The sequence below is a fragment of the Macaca fascicularis genome, chromosome 9 (assembly GCF_037993035.2).
Source record: "Macaca fascicularis isolate 582-1 chromosome 9, T2T-MFA8v1.1".
In the NCBI taxonomy this organism is placed as follows: Eukaryota; Metazoa; Chordata; class Mammalia; order Primates; family Cercopithecidae; genus Macaca; species Macaca fascicularis.
Genome location: NC_088383.1, coordinates 26,813,838 through 26,841,598, shown reverse-complemented (window position 1 = coordinate 26,841,598; position 27,761 = coordinate 26,813,838). Strand labels below are relative to the sequence as shown.

The window sequence follows — 27,761 nt, the reverse complement described above, 5'->3', positions numbered from 1 at the left end:
CTGCTTGGGGAGCAAAAGGAGCAGATGAAAGGAGGACCAGGGAAGGTCAGACAGTGAGATTCTGTTTCCTGAGGACTACTTCTGAGACCTAAAGCACCCCAACACTATAACAAAAGTCTGTCTGAAGCTGTTCCAAAGCTGCTGCAGGAACCAAGGATAAAAATCCACATACTTCAACAAAAGATATGCTTATTGTTTTAGTCACTCAGGAAATACAAGGACTATGGAAGTTATGGACTAGGAACTGTGTTATGTGTGCATATTTTCATATATACATAATGAACATTATCTATCTATCTATCTTTCTATCTATCTGTCTATCTAATGCCAACTTAGGGGTACAATAAGTGTCATAACACTAATAATCAAATTTTACATTCATGGACAGGCAACAACATCTATATAAAAATGCAGGCTGATAGTTATCACATGCTAATGTGGGACTTCTGTCACTTTACAAAATCCCCATAAGTATGTCTCACAAGTGCTTAGGGACAAGTCTGCTTTAGCCAGACACCACTGGTACTCAGCCCTCACTTAGATGGACACTGGTCTCTTTCCCACTCTGCTGGGCAGATGGTGGCTGGCACCCTGTTAGTCGCTCTGGGCGTTCTTGCTGCTCCTGAGCATATGGAGTCCTTGCTGGCCAGGCTCAGCATTGCTCAGCCAGAAAAGCAGTGTCTCCAGTTGCTCTGCCAGGGATTTTGCTCCTCTGCTGCTGATACTCTGGATGGATACACTGCTGCTGTGCTGGACAGCCTGCACACCAGGCATGCCATGCCCTTCTGCAGCTCCATTCATGCAGGAGTCCTTTCAGATGTCAAATAGATGGATCTATTTGTTATGTGTTATATGTTATGTGTTATGTGCTAATTGACATGGAAAAGCACAGCTGCTTGTACCCCTCTTTTACAGGTTGAGTGAAACAGCTCTTTCACTTCTTTCAGTTTTTACTTGTAGCCCCACCCTTCCTTAGGACACAGATATGTACCCCATTGGTTGGGCTAGGCTTGAGATGGCTTTTGTTAAGAGCCAATGTGTATATTCAGAGCTCTGACTCCCTCCAATCACTAAGGCTTTGCTACTGGGTCAAATTAGTGGTCTTCTCCCTAGTATTAGTTACATATAAAGAGCATGTTATCCTTGGCAAAACGAGTCCTGCCAGGCCAACCCATCTTATCACCGCAGAAAGCAAAACCAGGCTGAACTCAGCTGACACTTACCCAAAGAAGGAGTATTTAAACCAGCCCTAGCCAGGGGAAATCGCCCATCCCAGTGGTCAGAATCTGAGATTTGGCAAGCCTTGCCAGCATGGGCTAAAGTGCTCTGGGGTGCTAAATAAACTTGAAAGGCAGCCTAGGCCACAAAGACTGCAACTCATAGGTAAGTCCTACTGCTGAACTGGGCTCAGAGTCAGTGGGCTAAGGGAGTGTTTGCTCCACCCCTTCTCCAATGACAGGCTGCACAGTTCACAGCTCCAAAACAGAACCTTTTTTTCAACCTGAGAAGAGGAGAGGAAAGAGTAAAGAGGACTTTGTTTTGCATCTTGAATACCAGCTCAGCCATAATAGGATAGGGCAGCAATCAGAGTCATGAGGCCCCCTTTCAAGGCCCTAGTTCCCATATGACATGTCTAGACTCAACCTCGGCCAGAAGAGATGCTGCTGACTTAAAGGGAAGAACCAAGTCCTGGCAGGACCCATCACCTGAATGACCAGCAGTGATACCCAGATGGTACACCATGGGCCTTGGGTGAGACTCAGACGTGCTGGCTTCAAGTGAGAATCAGCATATTCCCAGCTGTGATGGCTGTGGACAGAAGACTCCTTCTTCTTGAGAAAAGCAGAGGGAAAAGTAAAGGGGACTGTGTCTTGCATCTTAGCTACCAGCTTCGCCACAAGGGCGTACAGCATTAAGTGGGGTCCCCATTCCAGGTCTTGGATCTGGGACAGTATTTATGAACCTGCCCTGGGCTAGAAAGGAGCCCCCTGCCCTGACAGGTGAGTCACAGGCCAGGCAACATTCACCATGGGCTGAATGAAGAGCACTTATGCTGCAAGTGAACACTGCTGGTAGCGTGGCAGTACTCCCTAAGGGCCTGTGGTGGTGATGACCATGGGGTGAGGCTCCTCTGCCTGTGGAAAGGGCAGGTAAGAGTGGGAAAGACTGTGTCTCATGGCTTGAGGGCCAGCTCACCCACAGTACAATAGAACATCAGGTAAGTTTCTAAGGTTCTTGACTCCAGTCCCTAGATCCTTGATGACATCTCTGGACCTACCCAGGGCCCAAGGGAACTCACTGTCCTGAAGTAAGGACATAATCCTTGCTGGCTTTGCCACCTGCTGATTGTAGAACTTCAGAGCCTTGAGCAAACATAGGCAGTAGCCAGGTAGTGGTTACAGTGGGCATGGGGCAAGACACAGAGCTATGCTGCCTTCAGGTCTGACTCAGTGCAGTCCCAGCAGCCACCAGGGTGCTTGTGTCATCCCATCCCCAGATCCAGCTCAGAACAGAGAGAGAGAGAGAGAGAGGCTCTTTGTTTGGCAGAAAGTACAGGAAGAGAACAAAAGTCTCTGCTTGGCAATTCAGGAAATTCTTCAAGATCTTATCCAAGTACTTCTATGAGTCTGCAAGAAGCACAGAATCACTGGGCTGAGGGTGTCCCCTAATACACATATGGCTTAGATCACAAAAACCAAGTCCTTTCAAATACCTGGAAAGCCTTCCCAAGAAAGACAGGCACAAACAAGTCCAGGCTGCAAACACTATCAGAAATAGCTAATTCTTCATTGTCCAGACATAGATGAATGTCCACAAGCATCAAAACTATCCAGGGAAACATGACCTCACCAAATTAATGAAATAAGTCACCAGGGACCAATACTGGAGAAAGAAAGGTACGTGACTTTTTAGACAAAGAATTCAAAATAGTTGTTTCGAGGAAACTCAAAGAAATTCAAGATAACACAGAGAAGAAATTCAGAATTCTATCAGATAAATTTAACTAAGAGATTGAAATAATTAAACATAATCAAACAGAAATTCTGGGGTTGAAAAATGCAATTGACATTACAGAATGCATCAGATTTAACAGCAGATTTGACTAAGCAGAAGAAAGAATTAGTGAGTTTTAGGACAGGCTATTTGAAAATGCAATCAGAAGAGACAAAAGAAAAAAGAATAAAAAACAATAAAGCACAACTACAGGATCTAGAAAATGCCCTCAAAAAGGAAAAATGTAAAACTTACTGGCTAAAAGAGGAAGTAGAGAAAGAGGGGTAGAGAGTTTATTGAAAGGGATAATAATTTTTCAACCTAGAAAAAGATATCAATGTCCAAGAAGAAGAAGGTTATAGAACACCAAGCAGATTTAATCCAAAGAACACCACCTCAAGGTATTTAATAATCAAACTCCCAAAGGTTAACGATAAAGAAAGGATCCTAAAAGTAGTGAGACAAAAGAAGTAAATTATATACAAGGGAGCTCCAGTACATTGGGCAGCTGAAATTTATTGGAAACCTTACAGACCAGGAGAGAGTGACATGACATACTTAAAGTACTACACTAGAATAGTATATATAGCAAAAATATCCTTCAAACATGAAGGAGAAATAAAGAATTTCCCACACAAGCAAAAGTTAGGGATTTTATCAATAATAAACCTGTCCTACAAGAAATGCTAATGGGAATACTTCCATTAGGAAGAAAAGCATTTTAATGAGCAATAAGAAATCATTTTAAGGTGCAAAATTTACTAGTAACAGTAAGTACAAGGAAAAACACAGAATATTATAATACTGTAACTATGGTAAATTACTGCTAAGCAGGAAGACTAAAAGATGAACCAATCAAAAACAATGACTACAATCACGTGTCAAGACATAGACCGTACAATAAGACACAGATAGAAACAACAAAAAGTTAAAAAGCAGAAGAATGAAGTTAAGGTGTAGAGTTTTATTAGTTTTCATTTTGCTTGTTTGTTTATGCAAACATTGTTAAGTTGTTACCAGCTTACAACAATGGGTTATAAGATAGTATGTGCAAGCCTCGTGGTGACCTCAAATCAGAAAACATATAGCAGTTATACAAAAAATAAGCAAGAAATTAAATCATACCACCAGAGAAAATTACCTTCACTAAAAGGAAGAGAACAAGGAAGAAAAGAAGGAGGAGAATACCACAAAACAACTAGAAAACAAATAACAAAATGGCAGGAGTAATTCCTTACTTATCAATAATAATATTGAAATTAAGTGGACTAAACTCTCCAATCAAAAGACATAGAGTGGCTGAATGGATAAAAACCACCACCACCACCACCCAAACGAAAAAAAAGACACACATAGACTGAAAATAAAGGAATGGAAAGAGGTGTTCTGTGCCAATGGGAACCAAAAAAAGCAGGAGTCACTATACTTACACCAGACAAAATAGATTTCAAGACAAAAACTATAAGAAGAAACAAAAAAAGGTCACTATGTAATATAAAGAGGTCAATTCAGCAAGAGGATGTAACAATTGTAAATATATGCACCCGACACTGGAGCACCCAGATATATAAAGCAAATATTAGAGCTAAATAGAGAGACATAGACCCCAATAAAATAACAGCTGGAGACTTAAATACTTCACCTTCAGCATTGAATAGATCTTCCAGAAAGAAAATCATCAAAGAAACATCAGGCTTAATCTGCATTATAGATGAGATAGACCTAATAAATATTTATAGAACATTCATCCAGTGGCTACAGAATAAACATTTTTGTTCTCAGCACACGGGTAATTCTCAAAGATACATGATATGTTAGGTGACAAAACACATCTTACAATTTTTTAAATGGAAATAATATCAAGCATCTTCTCTGACCACAATGAAACAAAACTAGAAATCAATAACAAGAGCATTTTTGGAAACTATACAAACACATAGAAATTAACTCTTTTTCCATTTACCCCATCAATACTTGCTGGTGGTGCTTGTAGCTGCAGTGTTTACCCTAAGATAACTTTGCTGTGAAGTATTTTGCCTTTATTATTATTTTTGCATCTCTCTTGTATATTGACTTTGGAAACAAAAGATAACATTCTATTTATAGCATTCTGGTTTTGGTAGTGGTATTTTCATTTACAAAATATAACAATTCTCAATTGCTGAAAATATCAAATCCTAGAAAGCGTAGCATCCCTCCAAGTGATGTTAACATCGTTCTTGAACAATTGTTGGCTGAAGATTCATTTGATGAATCTGATTTTTCCAAAATAGACAATTCTGATGATTCAGACTACTCTAACATTAGTTCTGTTTTGAAATAACTCCAAGAAGAGTTCTTATATTTTATTTTCACATTGAAAATCAGTCAGATTTGCTGCAGTCTCAAAAAGTATGTTTATGTAAAATTAAATGAGCAATGGCAGCAAGGTGCACTTAAAAAAAACAGGAACAGGGTTAAACAACATGTTACTAAACAACTAATGGGTCAATGAAGACATTAAGAAGGAAACTGAAAAATTTCTTGAAATAAAAATTATAATGAAAGCACAACATACTAAAACCTATGGAATACAGTGACAGCAGTAATAGGAGGGAAATGTATAGCTATCAGTGCTTACATCAAAAAAAAAAAAACTTCAAATAAACAACCTAATGATGCAGGCAAGAGCTAAAAAAGCAAGAACAATCTAAACTCAAGATTAGTAAAAGAAAAGAAATAATAAAGATCAGAGCAGAAATAAACGAATTTGAAATGAAGAAAGCAATGCAAAAGATCAATTAAACAAAAGATTGATTTTTTAAAGATAAAGAAAATTGACAAACCTTTAGCCAGACTAAGAAAAATGAGAGAAGACCCAATTAAGTAAAATCAGAATTGAAAAAGGATACATTACAACTGATACCACAGAAATTCAAAGGATCTTTGGTAGCTGATAGGAGCAAGTGTATGTCAATAAATTAAAAAATCTAGAATAAATAAATAAATTCCTAGACACATACAATCTACCAAGATTGAACCATAAAGAAATCCAAAACCTGAACAGACCAATATGAAGTAATGAGATCAAAGCCATAATAAAAAGTCTCTCAGCAAAAAAAGCCTGGGACACAATGGCTTCACTGCTGACACCTACCAAACATTTAAAGAACTAATGCCAATCCTCAAACTATTCTGAAAAGTAGAGGAGAAAGAAAGCCCTATAGGGCAATATCACAAATGAATCTTGATGCAAAAATTCTCAACAAAATACTACCAAACCAAATTCAACTACACATTTTGTAATCCCAGCACTTTGGGAGGCTGAGGCAGGCGGATGACCTGAGGTTGGGAATTCGACACCAGCCTGACCAACATGGAGAAATCCCGTCTCTACTAAAAATACAACAACAACAACAACAAAAATTAGCCAGGCATGGTGGCGTCTGCCTGTAATCCCAGCTACTCGGGAGGCTGAGGCAGGAGAATCACTTGAACCCAGGAGGCGGAGGTTGCGGTGAGCTGAGATCATGCCATTGTACTCTAGCCTGGGCAACAAGAGTGAAAATCCATCTCAAAACAAATAAACAAACAAACAAAAACTCATTCATTATGAGCAAGTGGGATTTATCCCAAGGATGTAAGGATGGTTCAACATATGCAAATCAATCAATGTGATACATTATATTAACAGAATGAAGGACAAAACCCATGTGAAAAATTAAGCATCAATTGAAATGACAAAAACTGGGTTTTGAAGAAACATACCTTAACAAAATAAAAGGGAACATATGACAGATCCATGACTAGTATCATACGGAATGGGGAAAAATGTAAAGCCTTTTCCCTAAGATCAGGAATATGAAAAAGATGCCTACTGTTATTCAACATAGTACTGAAAGTCCTAGGTAGGGCCATCAGACCAGAGAAAGAAATAAAGGGAATCCACATTGACAAGGAAGAAGTCATATTATCCTTGTTTGCAGAGGATATGATGGTATACTTGAAAAAACCTAAACAACTCCATAAGAAAACTATTAGAACTGATAAACAAATCAGTAAAGAGTGCAAAATCAACGTACAAAAATCAGTAGCATTTCTATATGCCAACAGCAAACAATCTGAAAAAGAAATCAAGAAAGTAACACCATTTACAATAGCTACAAATAAAATAAAATGCCTAGGAATTAACCAAAGAAGTGATAAATCTCTACAATGAAAACTATATAATTGATGCAAGAAATTGAAGGGGACACCAAAAAATGGAAGGCTATTCCATGTTTATGGATTGGAAGAATCACTATTGTTAAAATGCCCATACTACCCAAAGCAATCTACAGATTTAATTGCAATCCCTACCAAAATACCAATGACATTCTTCAGAAACAGAAAAAAAAATGCTAAAATTTATATGGAGCCACAAAAGACCCAGAATAGCCAAAGCCATCATAAGCAAAAAAGAACAAAACTGGAGGAATCACATTACTTGACTTCAAATTATACAGAGGCTAGTAACCCAAATAGCAGGGCACTAGCATAAAAACGGACACATGGACCAATGGGACAGAATAGAGAACCCCAAAATAAGTCCATACACCCACAGTGGGCTCTTTTTTCACAAAGGTGCTGATAAGGCTCTGTGTCCCCACCCAAATCTCATGTTGAATTATAATTCCTAATGTTGGGGGGAGGACCCTGTGGGAGGTGACTGAATCATGAGGGCGGACTTCCTCCTTGCTGTTCTCATGAGATCTGGTTGCTTCAAAGTGTATAGAATTTCCCCCTTGACTCTCTCACTCCTGACACCATGTGAAGATGTGCTTGCTTCTCTTTCACCCTTCCACCATGATTGTAAGTTTCCTGAGGTCTCCCCAATCATGCTTCCTGTACAGCCTGAGGAACAGTGAATCAATTAAACCTCTTCACTTCATAAATTACCAGGCTCAGGTATTCTTTAGAACAGTGTGAGAATGGACTAATACAGGTGCCAAGACCATACAGCAGGGAAAAGACAATCTCTTCAATAAATGGTGTTGGGAAAACTGGGTATACATATGCAAAGGAATGATACTAGATCTCTATCTCTCACCATATATAAAAATAGATTTGGAAGTATCTATTTAAAAAATTTAGAACAAAATTTCAAAACCTTTATCTCAAAAAATCTTCCATGTTAATTGGTTCTCCAATTTTTTTCTCACAGTAAGTAATAAATAGCTAAACGCACTATTAATTGTGTCTATTGAACATATAAAGCCAAATCAAGGCATTCTGTTTCAGATCTCAACCCAAACTCTTCAATTCCAAACAATATATATTTATTGAGCACTTGCTACATGCAAATTACTAGACTCAGCACTGGAGACATAGATGATTAAGATTTGTAAAATACAGATGCATGTAACTATCCAAAAATGCTGGTGACTGCTAATGTTGTACAGGTGCTTCATGGTGTTTATTTTATTTCATTTATTCTCTCACTTTTACCAGGTAGGTGTTATTGGTGTCCTCATTTTATAAATAGGGTATAACTGTGTCTAAGAGGTTCAGTAACTTGTACAGAGTCACAAAATTAGTTCATGGCAAGACTAATAGACGGCAGGATTGGGACTCTATCCCAGGTGTGTCTAACTGAAGTAAGAACAAAGTGACATAGGACCACAGAGGAAAGAAAGTGTAAACACGTACTCGGAACTTCTGGGAAAGGTTTCTCAAAGGTGCGAACAGTTGGAGACTGGTTTTAAGTATATTCCCAAGAAGAGAATGAAGGTGGGTGAGATGTCAAGGAGAGAACACTCCATGAGCCAAAATGGAGAGGAATGAAGATACATAGCAGGTTCAGCAACCAGCAAGTGGCCCCAGGGACTACAATGTCGGTGGATCCACAGGGAGAGATGAGCAAGTTGGTCCTTATAGGAACACTTACTGTCATCAGTGACTCATGATGGGAGCCACTGACGACTTGCCATTTTAAGCCTAAATGAAACTAAAAACTGAAAAGTAGATCACGTAGAGCACACAAAATAGGCTAAAAAGTTTCAGAGTGCAGTACAACTCATACTATTAATTACTAGAGAAAATGGTCCAGGCCTTTTTTTCACTGAATGCAGAGTTTTGTTGGCCCCTGCTGAGAGCTTGACTACTAATAACATAGGCAAACCCCTAAACTCATCATAGGTATGAGGGACTCTTTCCAAAAGAAATGAAAATATCACTATGTTGATGATTGTCAACACCCATATCGATGTGCCATTAAACCTAGTTCCTAAATTATTATTTCCCAAACATTTCAAGGATAAGTTAGATACCCATTTTAAACTTAGTTGTTTCCACACTCTGTATCCTTAATTTAATTAAAAAATAGTCTCAGGGGGCCAGGAGCAGTGGCTCACGCCTGTAATCCTAGCAGTTTGGGAGGCTGAGGTGGGCAGATCATGAGGTCAGGAGATCGAGACCATTCTGGCTAACACGGTGAAACCCTATTCCTACTAAAAAAAATACAAAAAAATTAGCCGGGCATGGTGGCGGGCGCCTGTAGTCCCAGCTACTCGGGAGGCTGAGGCAGGAGAATGGTGTGAACCCGAGAGGCAGAACTTGCAGTGAGCCAAGATGGCGCCACTGCACTCCAGCCTGGGTGACAGAGTGAGACGCCATCTCAAAAAAAAAAAAAAAAAAAAAAAAAAGTCTCAGGGAAAACATGAACAAAGATTCCTTGACCATTGAATATTCTACTTTGTAATGCAAACTCTAATTGCAGTATACCAAAGAAATGAAATAAAATTTAAGTGTAAATGCCCATTGTGAGTAAACCATACAAAGTAGCTCAAACAAAATCTGTCCATCAGTTTTGTGACCTCCAACTTCTAACACTACTGAGGAAAAGAGAAACTAGTAAAAGAGCTAGTCTGAAAATCATTATACTTGAGTTACAACTTTGTGCTGGTCATTAACTGGCTATTGTTTCAGAAGGCAGGATTCAATTTCTCTGAGATTTAATTTCCTGATCTCTAAAATAAGGATCCACATTCAAAGCTCCTTTCCAGCAATAATAATCTATGATTGTGTAATTATTTGGCAGGGGGGAAGTGGCATGATAAAGACAGGAACTGAACAAAGTGTTTAGCACAAGTGGGCAGATTGCGCCATGGTTCTTTACGCTGTTTCATTTTGAAGCAACAATGTAACTTATTGTTAGAATTATTTACAGTTCTTTTGTAGTATCAGCAACTGCTTCTTCTTATTTACTTGAATTCCTTTATTTAATGCTACTCAGGAACAGAGATACTTACAATAATTAAGTATCTTAATTCTCCAGGCAATAATTATTCAATTTCCTATTCCTTTTAAAATTCCTGGAGACCACATTAAAAAGCCACTTAGTTTCTATTCTGGGAGCTTTTCTGGAAGAGGAGGTACTGAAGACTGACATAAGGAAATATTTAAGACAGAAAAGGGTAGGTTATTGTATATTTTCCAAATTTCCTAGTCCTAGAGGGATCCTTGCTATATTCCCCAGCATTATCTGTTTCTTCCTGAGTTGTCCATCTTGGATGGACACAGCTACCAGTATATTCCTTTATGAGACTTTTCCTTCTAGCACTGACAGGGACAATTCCTTTACCTTTTATTTTAGCCAAGATAAGATGGGAATCTTCTAAAATAAAATCTTACTTAGAATATAAGTACAAATGATGTGTGTGCACACACACACAATCCATTTAAAAATAAACACAAAAACATAGAAACAAATGTCCACATATATTAAATATATACCAATATTAAATATATATCAATATGTTAAATATATAAATATCCAGACACTAGCCCCTGTCTTGCCTATTACAGCTTATTAAATATATACTATAATTTTGAAGCAAATTCATCATCCTTTCAACACTCAAGAGTCAACATCAGCCTTTGTTAATATTATTAATGGAATTATCTTTATGTGATCTGTAGCTCCTTTTCTATTTTTTTCTAGACTAGCAACTAGATCTGGTCATAGCAAATGGCCATGTATTTTAATGATGGAGCTATCATTATCCAGTTTCTTGATTCATGATCGATTCCTATCTGAATAAAAGCAAACTCTAGGTTATCTTGTTTTCCAGAATGGTGCTCTCCTGTTTCTAATTTTAATTTGAGACACTTACAGTCCTTCATCTACAGAGCCATTAGAATCAACTTACACTGAACTAAGTGAAGAGAAATACTCCTGTCTGGGTCCCTAGCTTGAGTGGGCTGCTGTAGACAGTGGAGTTGCCATCCTGGCAGTCCAAGGCAGGGGTTGGGATTCAAGTGTCTGTAATAATGGCTGGGCACCTACTCTAGTGCAATAGAAGATGGCAGAAGGATAAGACCCAACTAAGCACATTTAGAGATAGACGATAATTAAACACAGTTGGGACCAACTCCCCCTACCTTCAAAAACATAAAAATTTTAAAGTTAGGAAGAAACGTATGAGAATATGGTCATACTGGGAATAAGCAAAATGAATCCAAAATTATTGCTGTAGTCTGTCTTAGTATATCCATAATTTACCTTTTAGAACCAACAAAAGGCTGGTGCACAGTAGGGCACAGGTGGCTTAAGAGCTAGCAATGGGGTACTCCCCACTTTGGGCTGTCATGGACACAGGTCAAACCTCTCAGTCTGACTTTCAGTGCTCTCAGGGATCTGGTCTCAGTATACCTCTCCAATCCTATCTCTGGGTTTTCCCCTTACAGCTTGATTAAATGCTTGCCTTTCTGTCAGCTTATCCTTGATTTCATGATTTTGCTCAGGCTGTTTTTCCAGCTATAATGTTCATCTTGTGGTAACTCTATCTTCACATGATTTAGTCCAGTTTATCCCTCGTGGTGCTGATTCAAAGGCCACCTCCTGGATAAGCCGTCCTGCCCCTGCTAGTGAAAATGGGATTGAAATTTTGTATAATGGTTATTTATGTGCTTGTCTTATCTTGTTTACTAAAAAGTTAGCCCCAGAGCACAGGCTCTATAAAGGATTCAGCTGTCAGACCCCTGTGGAGAACCTTTATCCAGACCTTTATACAATGGCCTCAACAAATGTTGAGACAACATGGAAGTCATCTCAATCCATGATTTCTAGGGTAGCAAAGATTATAGCACAATTGATGTTGAGTGAGATCGTAATAAATTTAGTCCTGGTTTGGACTAAAAATGAAAAGTAGGAGAGAGGAATAGGCTAAGATAATCCCTAGATTTCTGGTTGGCATAATGAGATAAGTGGTGGTGTCATTAATAAAAAAGGGAACAGCCGGTTGCAGTGGCTCACGCCTGTAATCCCAGCACTTTGGGAGGCCGAGGCGGGTGGACCACAAGGTCAGGAGTTTGAGACCAGCCTGGCAAAGATGGTGAAACCCCATCTCTACTGAAACAAAAAAAAATACAAAAATTAGCCCGTCACAGTGGTTGGCACCTGTAATCTCAGCTATTTGGGAAGCTGAGGCAGGAGAATCGCTTGAACCTGGGAGGTGGAGGTTGCAGTGAGCTGAGATCATGCCACTGCACTCTAGCCTGGGTGATAGAGTAAGACCCTGTCTCAAAAAAAACAAATAAAATAAAATAAGAAAGGGAACAAAAAACACATTTTAGATGGAATATCACAAGTTTAATTTTGGACACGTTGAGTTTGAAGTATCTTTCAGTCACATGGAGATGGGAATTGAAAATATAATTGTTAGTAAAGCAATGGGGATAGCATTCTTAAAGTCTCATGTGTTAAGGAAAAGCATACATGTTCCAAAGGGTGAATAATTCTCACCATGACATAGTCACAGCCATTAAAGAAAAATTATCTTGCCCAGAAAATAGAACATAAAATGGAGTCACGCATTGTGCCACATGGAAGGACCCTATTATTACTTCCTATTGATTTGTTTTCTCTTTTCATTGTTCTGTTTTGTAAAATCAAAATCCTATTTGAGCAAATTTACATTACATAAAGTCCCACACCTAATAAGGAATTGACAGCTTGGGCTGGGTTTTGTTTGTTTGTTTGTTTGTTTGTTTTTGAGACAGAGTCTCCCACTGTCGCCTGGGCTGGAGTGCAATAGCATGATCTGGGCTCACTGCAACCTCCGCCTCCCTGGTTCAAGTGATTCTCTTGCCTCAGCCTCCCAAGTAGCTGGGATTACAGGCGCCCACCACCACGCCTGAGTAATTTTTTGTATTTTTAGTAGAGAGGGGGTTTCACTATGTTGGCCATGCTGGTCTCGAACTCCTGACCTCGTGATCCACCCGCCTTGGCCTCCCAAAGTGCTGGGATTACAGGTGTGAGGCACCACACCCAGCAGGTACTTTTAACATTGATTTGATAGTCAATTTTTAGTTTGATTTCCTTTGTTAATCCTTCCACATATGTCTCAAATACACCTTATATTCTGGCCTGAAAACCATAGATGCCAGGACAAGTGGACTAGTTACAACAGCACCACAAACACAGCCAGTATTTTTGGTCTAAGAAACCAACATTAGTAAGAAAAAGGAGTTACTAAATCCTTTTTATTTCAACAAAATCATATGCAAAATATAACAATCTATAAATGTCAAAGGTAATTGCCACTAGCATGTTGAGAGTATCAAGTAAAATATTAAAGTTATTTTGCATTGTATATACAACACAAAGAAAATTTAAGATGATAACATGTTAATAATATGACTTTCAAAAAAAGGAAGTTTTAATTTGGAATTTGTTATCATTTAAGTAGATGCTGGGTTAGATATTTTCTTTACGAGGAATGACAATTATAGTTTAAATAGTATTTTTAGGCAAACATTCAAGACATATAAAAGAAGGAATTGTAGGAAGTGTTAAATATTCCATACAGGAGGTAGATGTGGTGGTTTGTGCCTGTAAGCTCAGCTACTCAGGAGGCTGATGCAGGAGGATCACTTGAGCCCAGAATTTTGAGGCCAGCCTGAGCAACAGTGAGACCCTGTCTCTAAAATAGAATGAAATAGAATAAAAAATATTCCATATAATGGCTATCCATCTGTTGCTTCAGCAGCTCAAAAATACCCGTCTGCTGTGGGGAAGAAATTTCAAAATGGTTAGCAGGCAGGACTCTGCCTCTCACATAGAAACTGGAAGTGAGCTGAGACCAAGTGTCTCTCACCACCTGTGTAGACCTGTAACCTACGTGTGGGCGATCAGACGGTCCAGTATGGAACTTAGAACCTCAAGGAAGCAACATAAAGCTCAAAGTCAGTTTACAAATATTTTGAGTGGGATGTGGCATTCAAGAAACTAGTGTCACGGCAGGCAATGTTAGAGGCAGGTGGGTGGTTTTCAGTGGCAGCTGTTTAGCTGATGATTCTGGAGGAAGGACAGTTGAAGCCCCCTGCTTTCATGACTAAACCTGGCTCTCTCCCATCCTCTCCATTCTCTGACCCATCCAACACTGTCCACTAAACTGCTTTACTTTTTAAGTGGGCTTTTATTGTTTTCGTCAAGAATTCTGAATAGCACATTTCAGTTACAAATGACTTTTATCTATTCCTATTAAATCAGATAGTCAACAGTTTAAAAATACTGGATTCATAAGAAAAATTTTATTTTAAATAATTTTATAACTAGAGTTTCTACCAATTTAGTCTGCCTTCTAACATTGTCAATTTTAACTCATGTGAAAAATGCTTTCCTGTTTTTCGAGGAGTGTATTACGACATGGTCTTAATTCTTCAGAATAGTTGAATAAGTTAGAAAAGTGATGTGTTTTATATTCAGGTCTTGACTGAAAATAGAAAGTTCTCATATCCATTCCACAGTATCTCCCAATACTCCACTTCCTCCCAACAAGGAAGTTTATAAAGTATTCAGTTTGTATTCAATTTATATTAGGACAGTTTTCTTTAAAGCTGAATCTTTAATTTTAAAAAAATTATCCTGCCAAGCACATACCTCAATTCAATTCTAAAGGATAATATCATGTACAAAAAGAAAAATGTCAGCTTTGAGTTAGCTATGTAGATTTAATACAATCAGATTTTTTGATCCATTTTACCACATCAGAAATTGTGACAAATCAAGTTATTTTTCATGATCTTCAAGAAGACAGCTTTTGTTTAATGTGTTACCAGCGGCATAACAAAGCCTCTTTTCTTTTGCCTGAGTAAGTCTGACACTTTGGGACTAGTGTGAATATGCATGCTGAGGGCAGGAAAATCTTTCCTCCTCCTTTGAACTAAGATCCATGGTCAAAAGAGTGTTGTGGGTAAAAATTCAAGTTCAACTCCCACCTCTTCCAAACATATGTTTGTAAAAAATAAAATACTTCTTACATTTTAAAAAATAAAATTAAAAAGACAAAGATATTTTCTAAAACAAGATGAGCATTAGAGTGGACCTAACAGAGCAAACAAGAACACCAGGTAAGAGGGCAGAAACTATAGGCTGATTCGAAGTCAGGCACCAAAAACGGGAAAAAGAGGCCTGGAGAGTAAAGGAACTAAAACACACATTCACAATGAAGGTCTTAACCGAGATGTGGTGGGAAGAATGGGGCTGAGGGTGGGGTTCTTTGCCTGGGAAAAAGACTGAAAAATCTCTGCCGCTTCTTCTTTTTCTACAGAGCCAGGTGCTTGAGATGGCAGGATGGAGAGACAGAAGATCTACTTCTCACTGGCTCAGTAACTAGATCTGCAGTTTCCTTCAAATCATGATGGGCCCTGGGGAATCTTGAAACCAGTAATGGCAAAGGCAAAACCCTCCAGATAGACAGAATGCAGAAGGAAAGAAAAATCAAAATAGAAAACCTCCCACTCAAGATGAGAAAGCAAACGAAAGTTCTGAACCCTAGACTAAGGAAACCAAATATTAAATAAACAAATGAACTCAATAATCAGGACAATTCACCTGTGCTGAAATGCAAATCTGAGAGTTACTGTTAAAAAGTATGTTTAAGATCTAAGAGAAGAAAAATGGAATTACTTTCCCCCAAAAGAAAAAATGAATAGCCAGATATGAAAAGAGTGGTTAACAAAAAAACCACTCACCAAGTAAGAAATTATAGAAATGAAAAATATAGATGTTGATGTATAATAGATATCAGCATGAAAAAAATATTGGTATACAAGATATCTAGACTAGGCCCAGTTCTATGAGAAAATTAGTGAACTGGAAAACAATTTTGAAGAATTCATTCAGACTGTAGCAGAGATTGATAAATGAGTGACAAACATGACAGAGAAATTGCAAGACAGGTGAGGTAAAATAGGAAGTTCCAACATTTATGTCTCAGGAATAAAAAGTGAAAAGAATGAGAGAGGATCAATACTTAAAATAACAACTGAAAAATTTCCATAACTGAGTATATCATGAATTCTCATACTGAAAGCATAGTCTCAATTTTTAACAGGATAAACAAGACTACATCTTGTGTCTCAGAATCAGAAAGTGTTGGGCATAACACTGTGCCCAATAATCATTGAAACTTACAGCACAAGCATGACCATCTAATGACAATCTAAATGCTGTGTAGTGCAGCCATTCTTATGATGCTTGAACACTGGGAGACAATTACTCATGGGTCTCTCAAATTTCTGCCTGTCTTATATTAGCTTTTGTTCCAGACTGTATTTTCAATAATGTTTGTATAGCAAACAGCCTTAGAAATTAAAAATACTGTCTCCCTCTAGGACAGATGGAAGTTTTATTTGGTGTCCAGGATGGTAAAGTAATGCTTCCTCCAAGGCAAAATTTGGGCAAGCATGCAAGCAGCCCCTTTAAAAGATTGTAGTTTCCCAAGTTCAGGGTTTCCCAGTTATGAGGCAAGCCAAGTGTGGACACAACATCCATCTATTCCACATTTCCCCTAGGACTGTAGCGGGCAAGGAGAACCAATGTGAACATAAACTCATGCTGTCAGCTTGGCAATGAGTAGTAAAGTCCTTTGTCTCTCATCCATGAATCTTGTGTCTTCTATTAGCATTCATGAAACTGTGGCAGGTCAAATTGTTAGCTTGCAAGTAGGGCAATATCTCAGATCCTTCACAGTTCTTGACATTGAACCTCCTACACAATGTGAATACACCTCAATTTCTGTTTATTTTGATTATTTGTTGTCTATTTTGGGAAGAATGAGGTTGCAGCAGATTATGAAACTACATTTACACAAAGATAAAAAGATGGGCATGATTATCTCCTCATTACAAACTACACATCTGCTTCTTTCTTTTTGTCACCTAATTCTTCCTCATTAAAGGTATATCAGGTCTGTCTCTGCAGCAAAGCTGTAAACTCAAACAGGCATGGATTATTATCTCCCAAGATCATCCACAATCATTAGTTCATTTACTCCTGTGAATTAAAGCTTGGGCTTTAAGATCAGAATCTGAATCCTTGCTAAGTCATTTATTTCCTGTGCAGCCTTGTGCAAGTTAATTAACCTCTGCCAACTTCAATTTTTTTCAGCTGTGAAAATGGGTTATCATAAAATATTTTCCTCAGATTTGTTGTAAAATCACATGAGATAACATAATAAAAGTCCTAACATAAAATCTGGCACATAGCAGGCATTAAACAAATGGGAACTAAATGTGTACATTCACAACAGGAATTCAAATAAGTAATGTCCTATTCTCTTCTTCCAACTCCTTAAATAGTGATATGCTCCTGGGATGAAACAAATATGATTCTCAAGAATAAAGTGAAATTATAAATTTAACTTTAATAATTTTTTGATTTAATAGTACCATCTATAGGAATTTATCTTAAGAAAACAGTAAGAGATTAATGTACAACTCTGTTCATTACACAGTTACTTGATAGAGTAAAAACAGTAACGGCCAAAAAGTATGGAATTATTTAAATTAATCATTAAATTGTCAGGCAAGGGAATGTTATCTAGCCATTAAAATTTTGTGTTAGAAGAATGTTTAATTATATGGATATTCACTATTCAGTGAAAGTAGACAGTCTCTGGGACACATATAATACTATTATAATTTTGTTTTAAAAATGTTTAAAAATGTCTGGCTGGGCACAGTGGCTCATGCCTGTAATTTTAGCCTTTTGGGAAGCTGAGACAGGTGGATCACTTGAGCTCAGGAATTCAAGACCAGCCTGGGCAACATGGCAGAACCCCGTCTATACTAAAAATACAAAAATTAGCCAGGCATGGTGGTGCATACCTATAGTCCCAGCTACTTGGGGGGTCTGAAGAAAGAGGATCACTTGAACCCTGGAGGTTGAGGCTACAGTGATCAGAGATGGTGCCACTGCACTCCAGCCTGGGTGACAAAGTGAGACCCTGTCTCAAAAAAAAAAAAAAAGTATACCCAAAAAGAAGATATTAAAAGGTTACAGATTAAAATGCTATACTTGATTAATTTTCCATTGTATATTTTTCTGTGACTTTTAAATTTCCTGAAATAAACTTATATACTGTTTAAAATCCCAATAGGATGTACAAAGATATTTAAAATGATCTTAAATATAATTTAACCAGGGAAAATGAACAAATAATAGTGCCAAAAGGTCTTTCAAGTTTTATGTTTTTTTAATCCCAAATCTAAGATATCTTACTTTATAGAAAAGCAGAAAATACAAGAAAACATATACCAACACAAAAATGATCTTTTGAAGTTTACATTCTTTGTTCTTAAAACCTGTTTAAAAAGTGCTGCCTGTCACGTCTGTAATGCCAGCACTTTGGGAGGCCAAGGCGGGCGGATCACAAGGTCAGGAGATCGAGACCATACTGGCTAACACAGTGAAACCCCGTTTCTACTAAAAATACAAAAAATTAGCCAGGTGTGGTGGCAGGGGCCTGTAGTCCCAGCTACTTGGGAGGCTGAGGCAGGAGAATCGCTTGAACCCAGAAGGTGGAGGTTGCGGTGAGCTGAGATCGTGCCTCTGTACTCCAGCCTGAGCGACAGAGTGAGACTCCGTTTCAAAAAAAATAAAAGTGTTGCCGGTAATTTTACTAATATTGAGATGCAATTCAACAGGTGACATTCACTTTTCATGTAAGTCCCCATTACCTCCAACTTTTATTCAGCTTAAAAACTAATGTATTATTAAACTATTCAAAATCTTTCAATAATCTCTGGATTTTGGAATCAAGATATTATTTGATTACCTGGCCTTTTCTGTGCCTCCCATGCATTGATGGATGCCAATGAATTCCATTAATTGTTTTTGTAACATCACATCTTTGCCCTCAATTTGAGTAATGAATTTATGTTGTAAAAGATCTGACACTGTTGGACGCTTTTCATAATCTTTAGTCAAGCACCTGCACTGGCAAAAAAGAACATGCAATTGTTAGATAAGTTAGAGTTTTGAAACTATTTTTCATATTCCTAAAAATTAATCTAACACACAAGAGTGATGCTCCTCACAAATGCTCAGCCCAAGCTTAAAATATATTAATTGCAATTTTTAATCTCTCAAAAATAGCAAACTGCAATGTGATGAAATGTTTGTGAAAGTGCACACATCTGTGAGTGATTAAGCTGCAGTGATACCAACTTTCAACTAAATACCACTTCTGTCCTCTCCCAGCAAGGATTATTGCATAGTGATAATTAAAATGTCTCCACTGCAAAGTCTCCTTTACAAGTCAGTAGCTGCAGATAAACGACAATGAAGTCATTATAGTTTAATGCTTATCTAAAAAATAAAACAAACAATGCAGTTTCCTTTCATAAATGCTTTTAAAGGCTTCTCAATTGATCTGTTTCTTTCTATGTGATAAAACTGGTAACCCAATTGAGAAGGCCACTCAGCTAAGGATGTTGAAATTCCATGTCAATAGGTATTTTTTGAGGTCATACAGCAGATGTACTAATGCATGTTGTACCTCTTGATAGGTTCAACCAGAGCATATTCTTGAGAAAGGACAGGGCTAGTGAGAGCACCTGAAACAACAGCACAGGAGGAGCATTTGAACAAACGTAGAATGTTTAACCAGCTGTGACAGCTGACTTTGAATATTTAAAAGAAGGACTCAAGTAGTTTTCAGTGGTCACAAGGGGTAAAAGACCCAGAACTGGTTGGTGGAATCAAGAGAGAAACAGCTTTCAGGTCAGTCTAAGGAAGAACTTTTCAAGAGTGAGGCTTATCAAAGTAGAATGAGCTGAACTGGGAAATATTATTTTGACTGGAGATATTTAAGTATTGATTGGGCAGCCACTGAGTGCACATGTTTGAGAAGGATTTAACCTCTGGATATAAACTTGGGCTGTACAACTTTCCAAGACCCCTTTAACCCTGCAATTCACAGAGTCTACAATTATGAGAAAATTGGGCTGTCATTTGGGGATATTAAAAAACAAGAAAAAAGCATAAAAAGATGAAACTCATGCCTTGGCTTAAGCAGCGCCATTTCTAATAGGTATTATAGTAATTAGGCAATTTATTTCATTGAGCTTAACCAAAAATATATTTCCCAGGAATGCTAAAATATGCTAAGGAATAAGAATGCCAATGTCTAAAAAATAAGAACAAGTGCTCTTAGTTTTCCTCTAGTTTAACAGAATGCATTAATTTCTGACATCTGTAGTAATTGTATGTATGTATTCAGAAGAGTCACATATGAAATTATTTTATTCATGTAAAACTTTATCAACTCGTTAATGTGTACTAGGCACTCTGCTAGACTCTGGAGTTACAGTGACAAGTAAGGCACGTTCAGTGCCCTAGAGTTGCTTACTGTCTAGTTAAAGAGAAAGATGTCAAAACAGGTAAGCTAAATACAATTGGCAATGTTAATAGAGGAAGAGAAACCAAACCAATAGCAACCAGGACAGAATACTAACTGCTTGGCAGAAACCAGGAAATGTTTCTCAGAGGGGAAACTGCAAGAAATACATTAGACACTAAGTTCCATTGAGGATTTGTGTGGAAGCATCTACAGTTCCATAAGCAAAGGAGAAATATGATCCTTTTCAGACAAGCAAATGTGAAGGGAATTCATTACAACCAGGCCTGCCTTAGAACAGGTCCTGAAGGGAGTGCTAAATATGGAAAGCAAAGGCCATGACTGGCCACTACAAAAACACAGTTAGGTACATAGACCAGTGGCACCATAAGCAGCCACACAAACAAGTCTGCATAACAACCAGCTAACAACATGATGACAGGATCAAATCCACACATGCCAATACTAACATTGAATGTAAACAGGCTAAATGCCCCAATTAAAAGGCACAGACGATAAAGTTGGATAAAGAAGCGAAACCTAATAGTATGTTGAGACCCATCTCATATGAAATGACACTCATAGGCAAAACACAGGTGAACAGAAGAACATGTCCATTGATTATAAAGGGTCCACAGAAGCATAGCTATTGATAAGTGAATAAACATGACACTAAGGCCATTATCTGAGCAATGATAAATTCGCCCAACATTTAAAAGACACTATAGGTGCTTCCTTTGAAGAAAATAATAGAAATATCTGGGGCCATTTAACAGATAAGAAGAAATAGGAGGAGATTTAGTTATAGCAGGAGGGAATTTCTTTGGTTTTTTAAAACACTCTTTTTACTCACTTGCTTATGAAGTCATTGAATTCTGCTGACCATAGCTCAGGCTGCCTTAGTTTTGGGGGTGGATTCCTAGAAAAATAAGGATCAGTGTTGGATTCTGCGTATTGGTCAGTCAGTGCAAAATGAGATAGACTAATGCAATCACAGGTTCTGCCAGTTGTAATCAAGGATTCCATCTTTTTCCAATTCTAAGACAGATAAATCATTACCTTTCTTTATACAAAAATGACACAATCTTTGTTTCTCTGAAAGCACTTAACATATGACCTGATTTTTCCAACTACTGATTTTTTTCTTTTAAAGAGTCTTCTTGCTTTTACCTAGCTCTAGGGGGAAACATCAATACTTAACAGAACAGAAACAATAGATGCAGGGGAAAAGGTTTCTTTTTCCTATGAGTCCCAATGAAGTCTCTGAGGAACATCCAGGGAACACAGAAGTGGCCTGTTTGGAATATGAAGGAAAGCGTGCCAGGGAGTGGCACAGCAGAATGCCCTTATGAGTTGTTCTGTTGTTACTGGACACACAGCAGGAAACATGTTACAAAGTGTTAAGGAACTGAAAAATATTATTAGCGATAAAGCTGTGAATACAGCTTTAACAATTTTATTAATTCCTTTCAGTTTAAACTGAACAAATATATTTTTTGGCACATTCGTTGAATACAAAGGAACATCACTTGAAAATGAGGCTGATCTAACTCTGCAATCAAGCAACATTGATCAACCATGATAGTCGAATTTGCTGAAGTGCTGCTTTATGTTAATTCTAACAGCTCTTTGTTTTCATTAGCGAAATGGAAATACTTTGTCTTCAGTTCTGCATTACTCCTTAAATAGCTTATAATGAAATTAATGTACAGTTTGTACAGGCTCATTAAAGAAAAGTGCAGCTACTCATCTACTCCAGATCACGACTAAGCTCATTTCACAATCCTGAGGACAATTTGAAGATTGCTGATTTGCACATTAAAAGAAGTAATTCTTTTCTGCAGAAATGTTGTTTTGTTTCTTGTCCTCCTAAAAATGTCCTTTTATGAGATTTATTGGCTTGCTTTGAATAACAAAGTGTGGATTATTTCGGAACACTCAGAACTGGGTAGCTTTTCAGATCCTCTTTTTCTCCATATTACCATAGTCAGTATTCTTGGAAGTCCACTGGTGGTAGACATAATTAAGAAATAACCAAGATGATGCAGTTCCTAGAATTACTTTGCACATTGCCTGTTACCTAAGTACAATATCTATCAACAGTGTCATCCTTCCTTCATGTGGCATTATCACCAAGAGTAATAACATCAGACTAAATATGATGGCTTAATCCACAATTAAAGCAGCTAAGGCAGTACACAACTTCACCTTACATACTGAATGACAATAGGAGTTAGAAACTACAGATTTTTTTCCTGCTTTCTTCAAAATTAATGAAATGTCTTGGATTTAGTATACAGAAGGTTTTTCATTATTTTCTGTAATGTTGTTTCTCCACTTACAAAATAAGCAGTATGTAAAGGATGATATATAGCCAAGGTATTATAATTTGGAACATATAGATAGGACAAGAAATTCAAAGGCAAAAATGAATTCAAACGTTTTGGTCTTATAATAATTTAGTTAGATGCCAAATATTCTAATGTTTCGGATCCCTGTCATCACAGGCTCTGGGTGTGCACTGCATTATAATTAAGGCAAAATCCTTAAAAATATATTTAAAAATAACACCTTTAATAATTATAGGCAGTCTTTTCACATTAGTTATCTGAAACATCTAGGGACTAACTACCACTCATAGAAAATAGTATTTAAAGAAATTAGTTAATAGGATAGTAGGGGAAAATCTGTTGATACACACATGAAGGGGTGGGGGGTACATAAATAGTCAAGTGCTTTCATGGCACCAAAAGAAGTTATTCTTCTAAATTTATTGTTTTATATTAACATATTCAAAATATTAACATGTTTAAAATCATTATTTTCTGGATAAATTTTATATATAATTTTCTTAATAATATTATTTTAAAGTTCTGAACGAAGGGAAATCTTAGCAAGTAGTAAAATATTACTAGATTGGTAGGTAAAGCAAAGCAAAACACTTGCACAGGCTATGGACTCTGATGCCTCACTGACTCATTGAGGAATTGAAAAAGAGTGAGAGGAACCGCTATTTTCTGAGATCAAATCTTAGCAAAAGAGAGAAAGACACACCGTATCAAGAGAAAGCTCTTTTACTTAGACCAGGGAAATGCAACTACTGAACAAATACAATGTCTCAGAAGAAGCAGAATAATATTCCAGGCTCTTCTGCTCCCAACTTGTTGGACTGTATCTGAACATCTCCATGAAGAGCATGATGAACACTCAGTGGCTGGAGGAAGAACAACAGGCTGCAGATACTGGACCCAATGTTAGTCATCTGACCTTGGTATTTTGAAGAGTGCTCTCATGGGATGCAGGTCAGCTAGTGGAGGATCTCCATCACCCAACTCAATGGCCGTTATACCCAGGGACCAAGTGTCACATCTGGCATCATAAGTGGTATCCAATTGCTGTTCACACGCAATCACCTAGTAGAAAACCACACCACCAAAAGGTGAACTTTGTGACCTTAACAAGCATGTAATAAAATACTTAGAACAAAGCATTAAGTATTTAAACTGGTGAAGTTTGACAGCTATAAGAAAAGACGAAGGCAGTAACTTAGGAGGAGAATAAAAGATTAAATTATTATTAGTAATAGTATTTTTGTTCTGGGAACAGATAATACCTTAGGAGGTTTACAAATATAAGGGAAGAAGTCTATGAAAAATATTTTTGAAAATATAGAACAAAAAGAGGAAAGAAATCGTGTCCCAAATGGAAAGGGATGGGATCAAATGCACAACTAAAGTTTGGGCAGCGGTAGTCACTCAATAAATATCTATTGAGGGAATGAAAAGATGAGGGCTATGTTTTTGAAGAATTAAAAGTGGAGGAAATAAAGGTAAACATGCTTGAGGGCTGTCTAGTTAGATGGCCTTGATCTCTACTGGCAACTAGAAGGCAAGGCTACCTAAGGGAGGAATAAGACAAGTTTGGAGGAATGCAAAAGCTTTAAGACACTAATAAAAGAAAACCGAATAAAAATAAACCTTGATGTAGTTTTACCAACAGCCTATCTGAGGCCACCCTAAATTGTAAAACTGCAACCAGGTTTAAAAACATGTCAGTAATCAAAAGATGTAATTGAGAGACAAGAAAAAAAGAGGAATTTGTTTTTGTAATATTATAAGATTGTATTATATAGAGAAATTATTGCATTGATTACTTCCCAATTTAGTTGTAAATGTTTAAGTACAAATGCAGATTGATTGTGAATGGTAATTATTAACATCAATAAACACAAAAAGGAAATCCAACTTTACATTCTAAGAATCATCTTTTTGCATTTTTAAAATTTTATGTTTTGTGCATGCCAACCCACAAGAAAAATAAAAAATAATTTTGGAATGATGGCAGATTAGAATTGTGTCATTTAAATACAGTACTGTAAAATGATATACAAAGTGAAAAATCTAAGGCCCTTTTGGAAACGATATCTCACCTTCTGACTTCACGTAACATCAGGCTTAACACATTTAAAAAATCCATCTCTGGGCACACTAGAATTCAGTTGGTAACATTTACACACATGTCATCCAGGAAAGGTGACTCCTTCATAAATAAATCCTTATTAATACCTGACACTAATGGCAATGACAGGAAACAGTTTAGTTATAAGCATATCAGTGTGATTAAAAAAATAAAAAGAAGGCAATGATAAACACAACATATGGGGCAAAGGACAGTCTTGAGAGGAGGTGAGGAGTTGGAATAGATGAAGAGATAGAGGCCAGAGCATGCTATGGGTAATATTCTGGTTCTGGCGTGGGTGGCGAGTTTATGGGAAAATAAGAAGACCATTAACCAATTCATTTCTAAGTACCTGAAGGACAATAATAAATGCATATATAAATAAATTATGCATGTGCATGTGTATGTCTATATATAAAGAAAGAGAGAGAATAGTTTCTCAACTTAGAGTTAGTATGATGGGACATCATCATACACAGTGCTTCTTAACCTTTTCTATGAAAGTCTTTTCAATATCACATGAGAGTGAACTGCTGAAATCAGAGATCATAGCCTGAAGTACTGAGGGAAACAGTAAAGTCCTAAGTTTTACATTAAAAATCCATGTGGCAAATATTCATAGCAATATTGCTCATAATAACAAAAAGTGATAAACACCCAAATATTCATCAACTGACAAATGGGTAAACATAATGTGGTCTATACATACAATGGAATATTATTCAACTCTAAAAATGAGTGATGCATTAATACATACTTCTACATGGATGACCCTGAAAACATTACACTAGGTAAAAGAAGCCAGACACAGGGCCATATATTGTATGATTCAATTTATTTAAAATATCCAGAAAAGGCCAGTCCACAGAGACAGAAAATAGATTAATGGTTGCCTAGAGTAAGGGGGCTTAGGCAAAGATGAGGAGTGAATGCTAATGACTACTAGGTTTCTTTGAGGGGGAGCAAAAACGTTTTTGATGATCGTGATGATGACTGCACAACCCTGTGAATATACATTAAAAATCAGAATGTTGTATATGTTAAATGACCTAATTCTATAGTTATACCTCTTTAAAGCTGTTAAACATTAAAAAATGCATTCATGTGAATTTCTTATTCTGTTGTCTAATATAACTTTGTTTGCTAGAGCTTAAAAATAATGTCTTTTGCCCCGTCATTTTTTTCCTAAGGAAAATTATTTTTCAGGATAATACATTATTTTATGAATTTACATGTGTGGTCAGAGGATATCTCCCCATAGGCTCAGGTGAATTTATGTCCCAGTTTGCCTGGGACATTCTTGTTTAATGCTTGTAGTCCTAGAATCATAATAAATATCATCCCCTTTCACTCTCCAAGGTGTCCTGGTTTGTATGATAAGTTGTATGGTCACCTACTACAGTCGCTAATTCCCTTGTTCCCTTCATCCTGGCAGAGGATGTCTTTATGTAACCAGCAAATACTACTTTTGATATAGAATTTAATTTAAACATGCCAAATCAAGAATTTCACTTTTCAAGTGATAATTGATTTGAACAACCTTGCCTCCTGGGGTCTAAAAACACTGAAATACTTCTATGCCATTATGGTGAATATATACATATATTTGTTTACCTTATTGCTTTCTAATTCTTAGACATTTGCTATTAATACCATAGAGTGGTAGATATGGAATATCTTGATTAACTAGAAAGCTGATTATTTAAAATATATTCTTCAAGGTTAGAAAATACTTATTACAGAGAGATGAATATAATAAGAACAAAATCTCAAACACGTATTTCCATGACAGCTTGAAAAAAAATGTAGTCAACCTTTTTTCATATCTATTATATCCATTAGTTTGCTAAGCCAGAAAGAACTTTCAAGCCCTACTGTGCTACTATAGGTTTATTAATAATAAAACTGACATCAGAAAAATGACTGTCTAATAATTGCATATTAATAAGTGTTTTTACTAAATGGAAATTTAAATATTGAATAATGGCTTGTTATAATAAACATACAAAACCCATAAAGCTAGGATATTATACAATATTATATGTAATATTATTTATTCTATTAATAATATATGCAAACAAAATGCAATATTTGGTATTGTAACTAGGTTTTTATTAACTTCTCATTTTTGTAATTTTTTTGTAAGTTTAAAAAACACTAGTAATATATCAAAACAAACTCTAAAGAAACTTTCTTGAGATTCTCTTATTCAATTTTTGGTTTTGCTTATATGACTATACTTTCTATTTTTATTCTAAGATATGCTCCCTGTTAAAAAAATTTTTTTAATCCATTGTGGATTTTTTTAAGTTTCTTAAAATACTTCATCCTCTGTCCATATTTTGTACTAAGTTTACATTTTAACTTGTTTTGCAAGTAATAATTAAACAAGTATTCAAATAAAAACAGCATACCAGCATTTAATCTTCAAATTTATTTATAAGATCTGAAAATATTAATATAGTATATTAATTACTTCTCCTCCCTTCACTCCCTAGAAAACTGGAGATAAATAGCAGCACTTTCCCCAACAGTTGTAGAGACAGTCTTCAAAAATAAGGGTCCATTATAAGTGATAAACATAAAAAGATTAAAATCATTAATAGTGATGGGGGGAGAAGATGACTCTTGAAAACCTTTTACCTCAACTATTTTAGCAGTTTA

The 27,761-nt window shown here is 36.8% G+C and overlaps 1 protein-coding gene across 5 annotated transcripts in view; it reads right to left on the bottom strand.

Moving 5' to 3' along the window:
- Positions 1-27,761, bottom strand: part of MYO3A (myosin IIIA) — a 272,505-nt gene that overhangs the window by 162,417 nt on the left and 82,327 nt on the right. For 4 of the 5 annotated variants that reach the window (XM_065520424.1, XM_045399709.2, XM_074001254.1 and 1 more), the window contains exons 8-10: positions 23,907-24,052; positions 21,493-21,558; positions 19,077-19,232 (exon numbers count right to left, since the gene is read on the bottom strand). In XM_065520424.1, coding sequence (XP_065376496.1) covers positions 19,077-19,232; positions 21,493-21,558; positions 23,907-24,052 — 368 coding nt within the window. The remainder of the gene's footprint in view (positions 1-19,076; positions 19,233-21,492; positions 21,559-23,906; positions 24,053-27,761) is intronic. The other variant, XM_065520426.1, reaches the window with a different exon arrangement.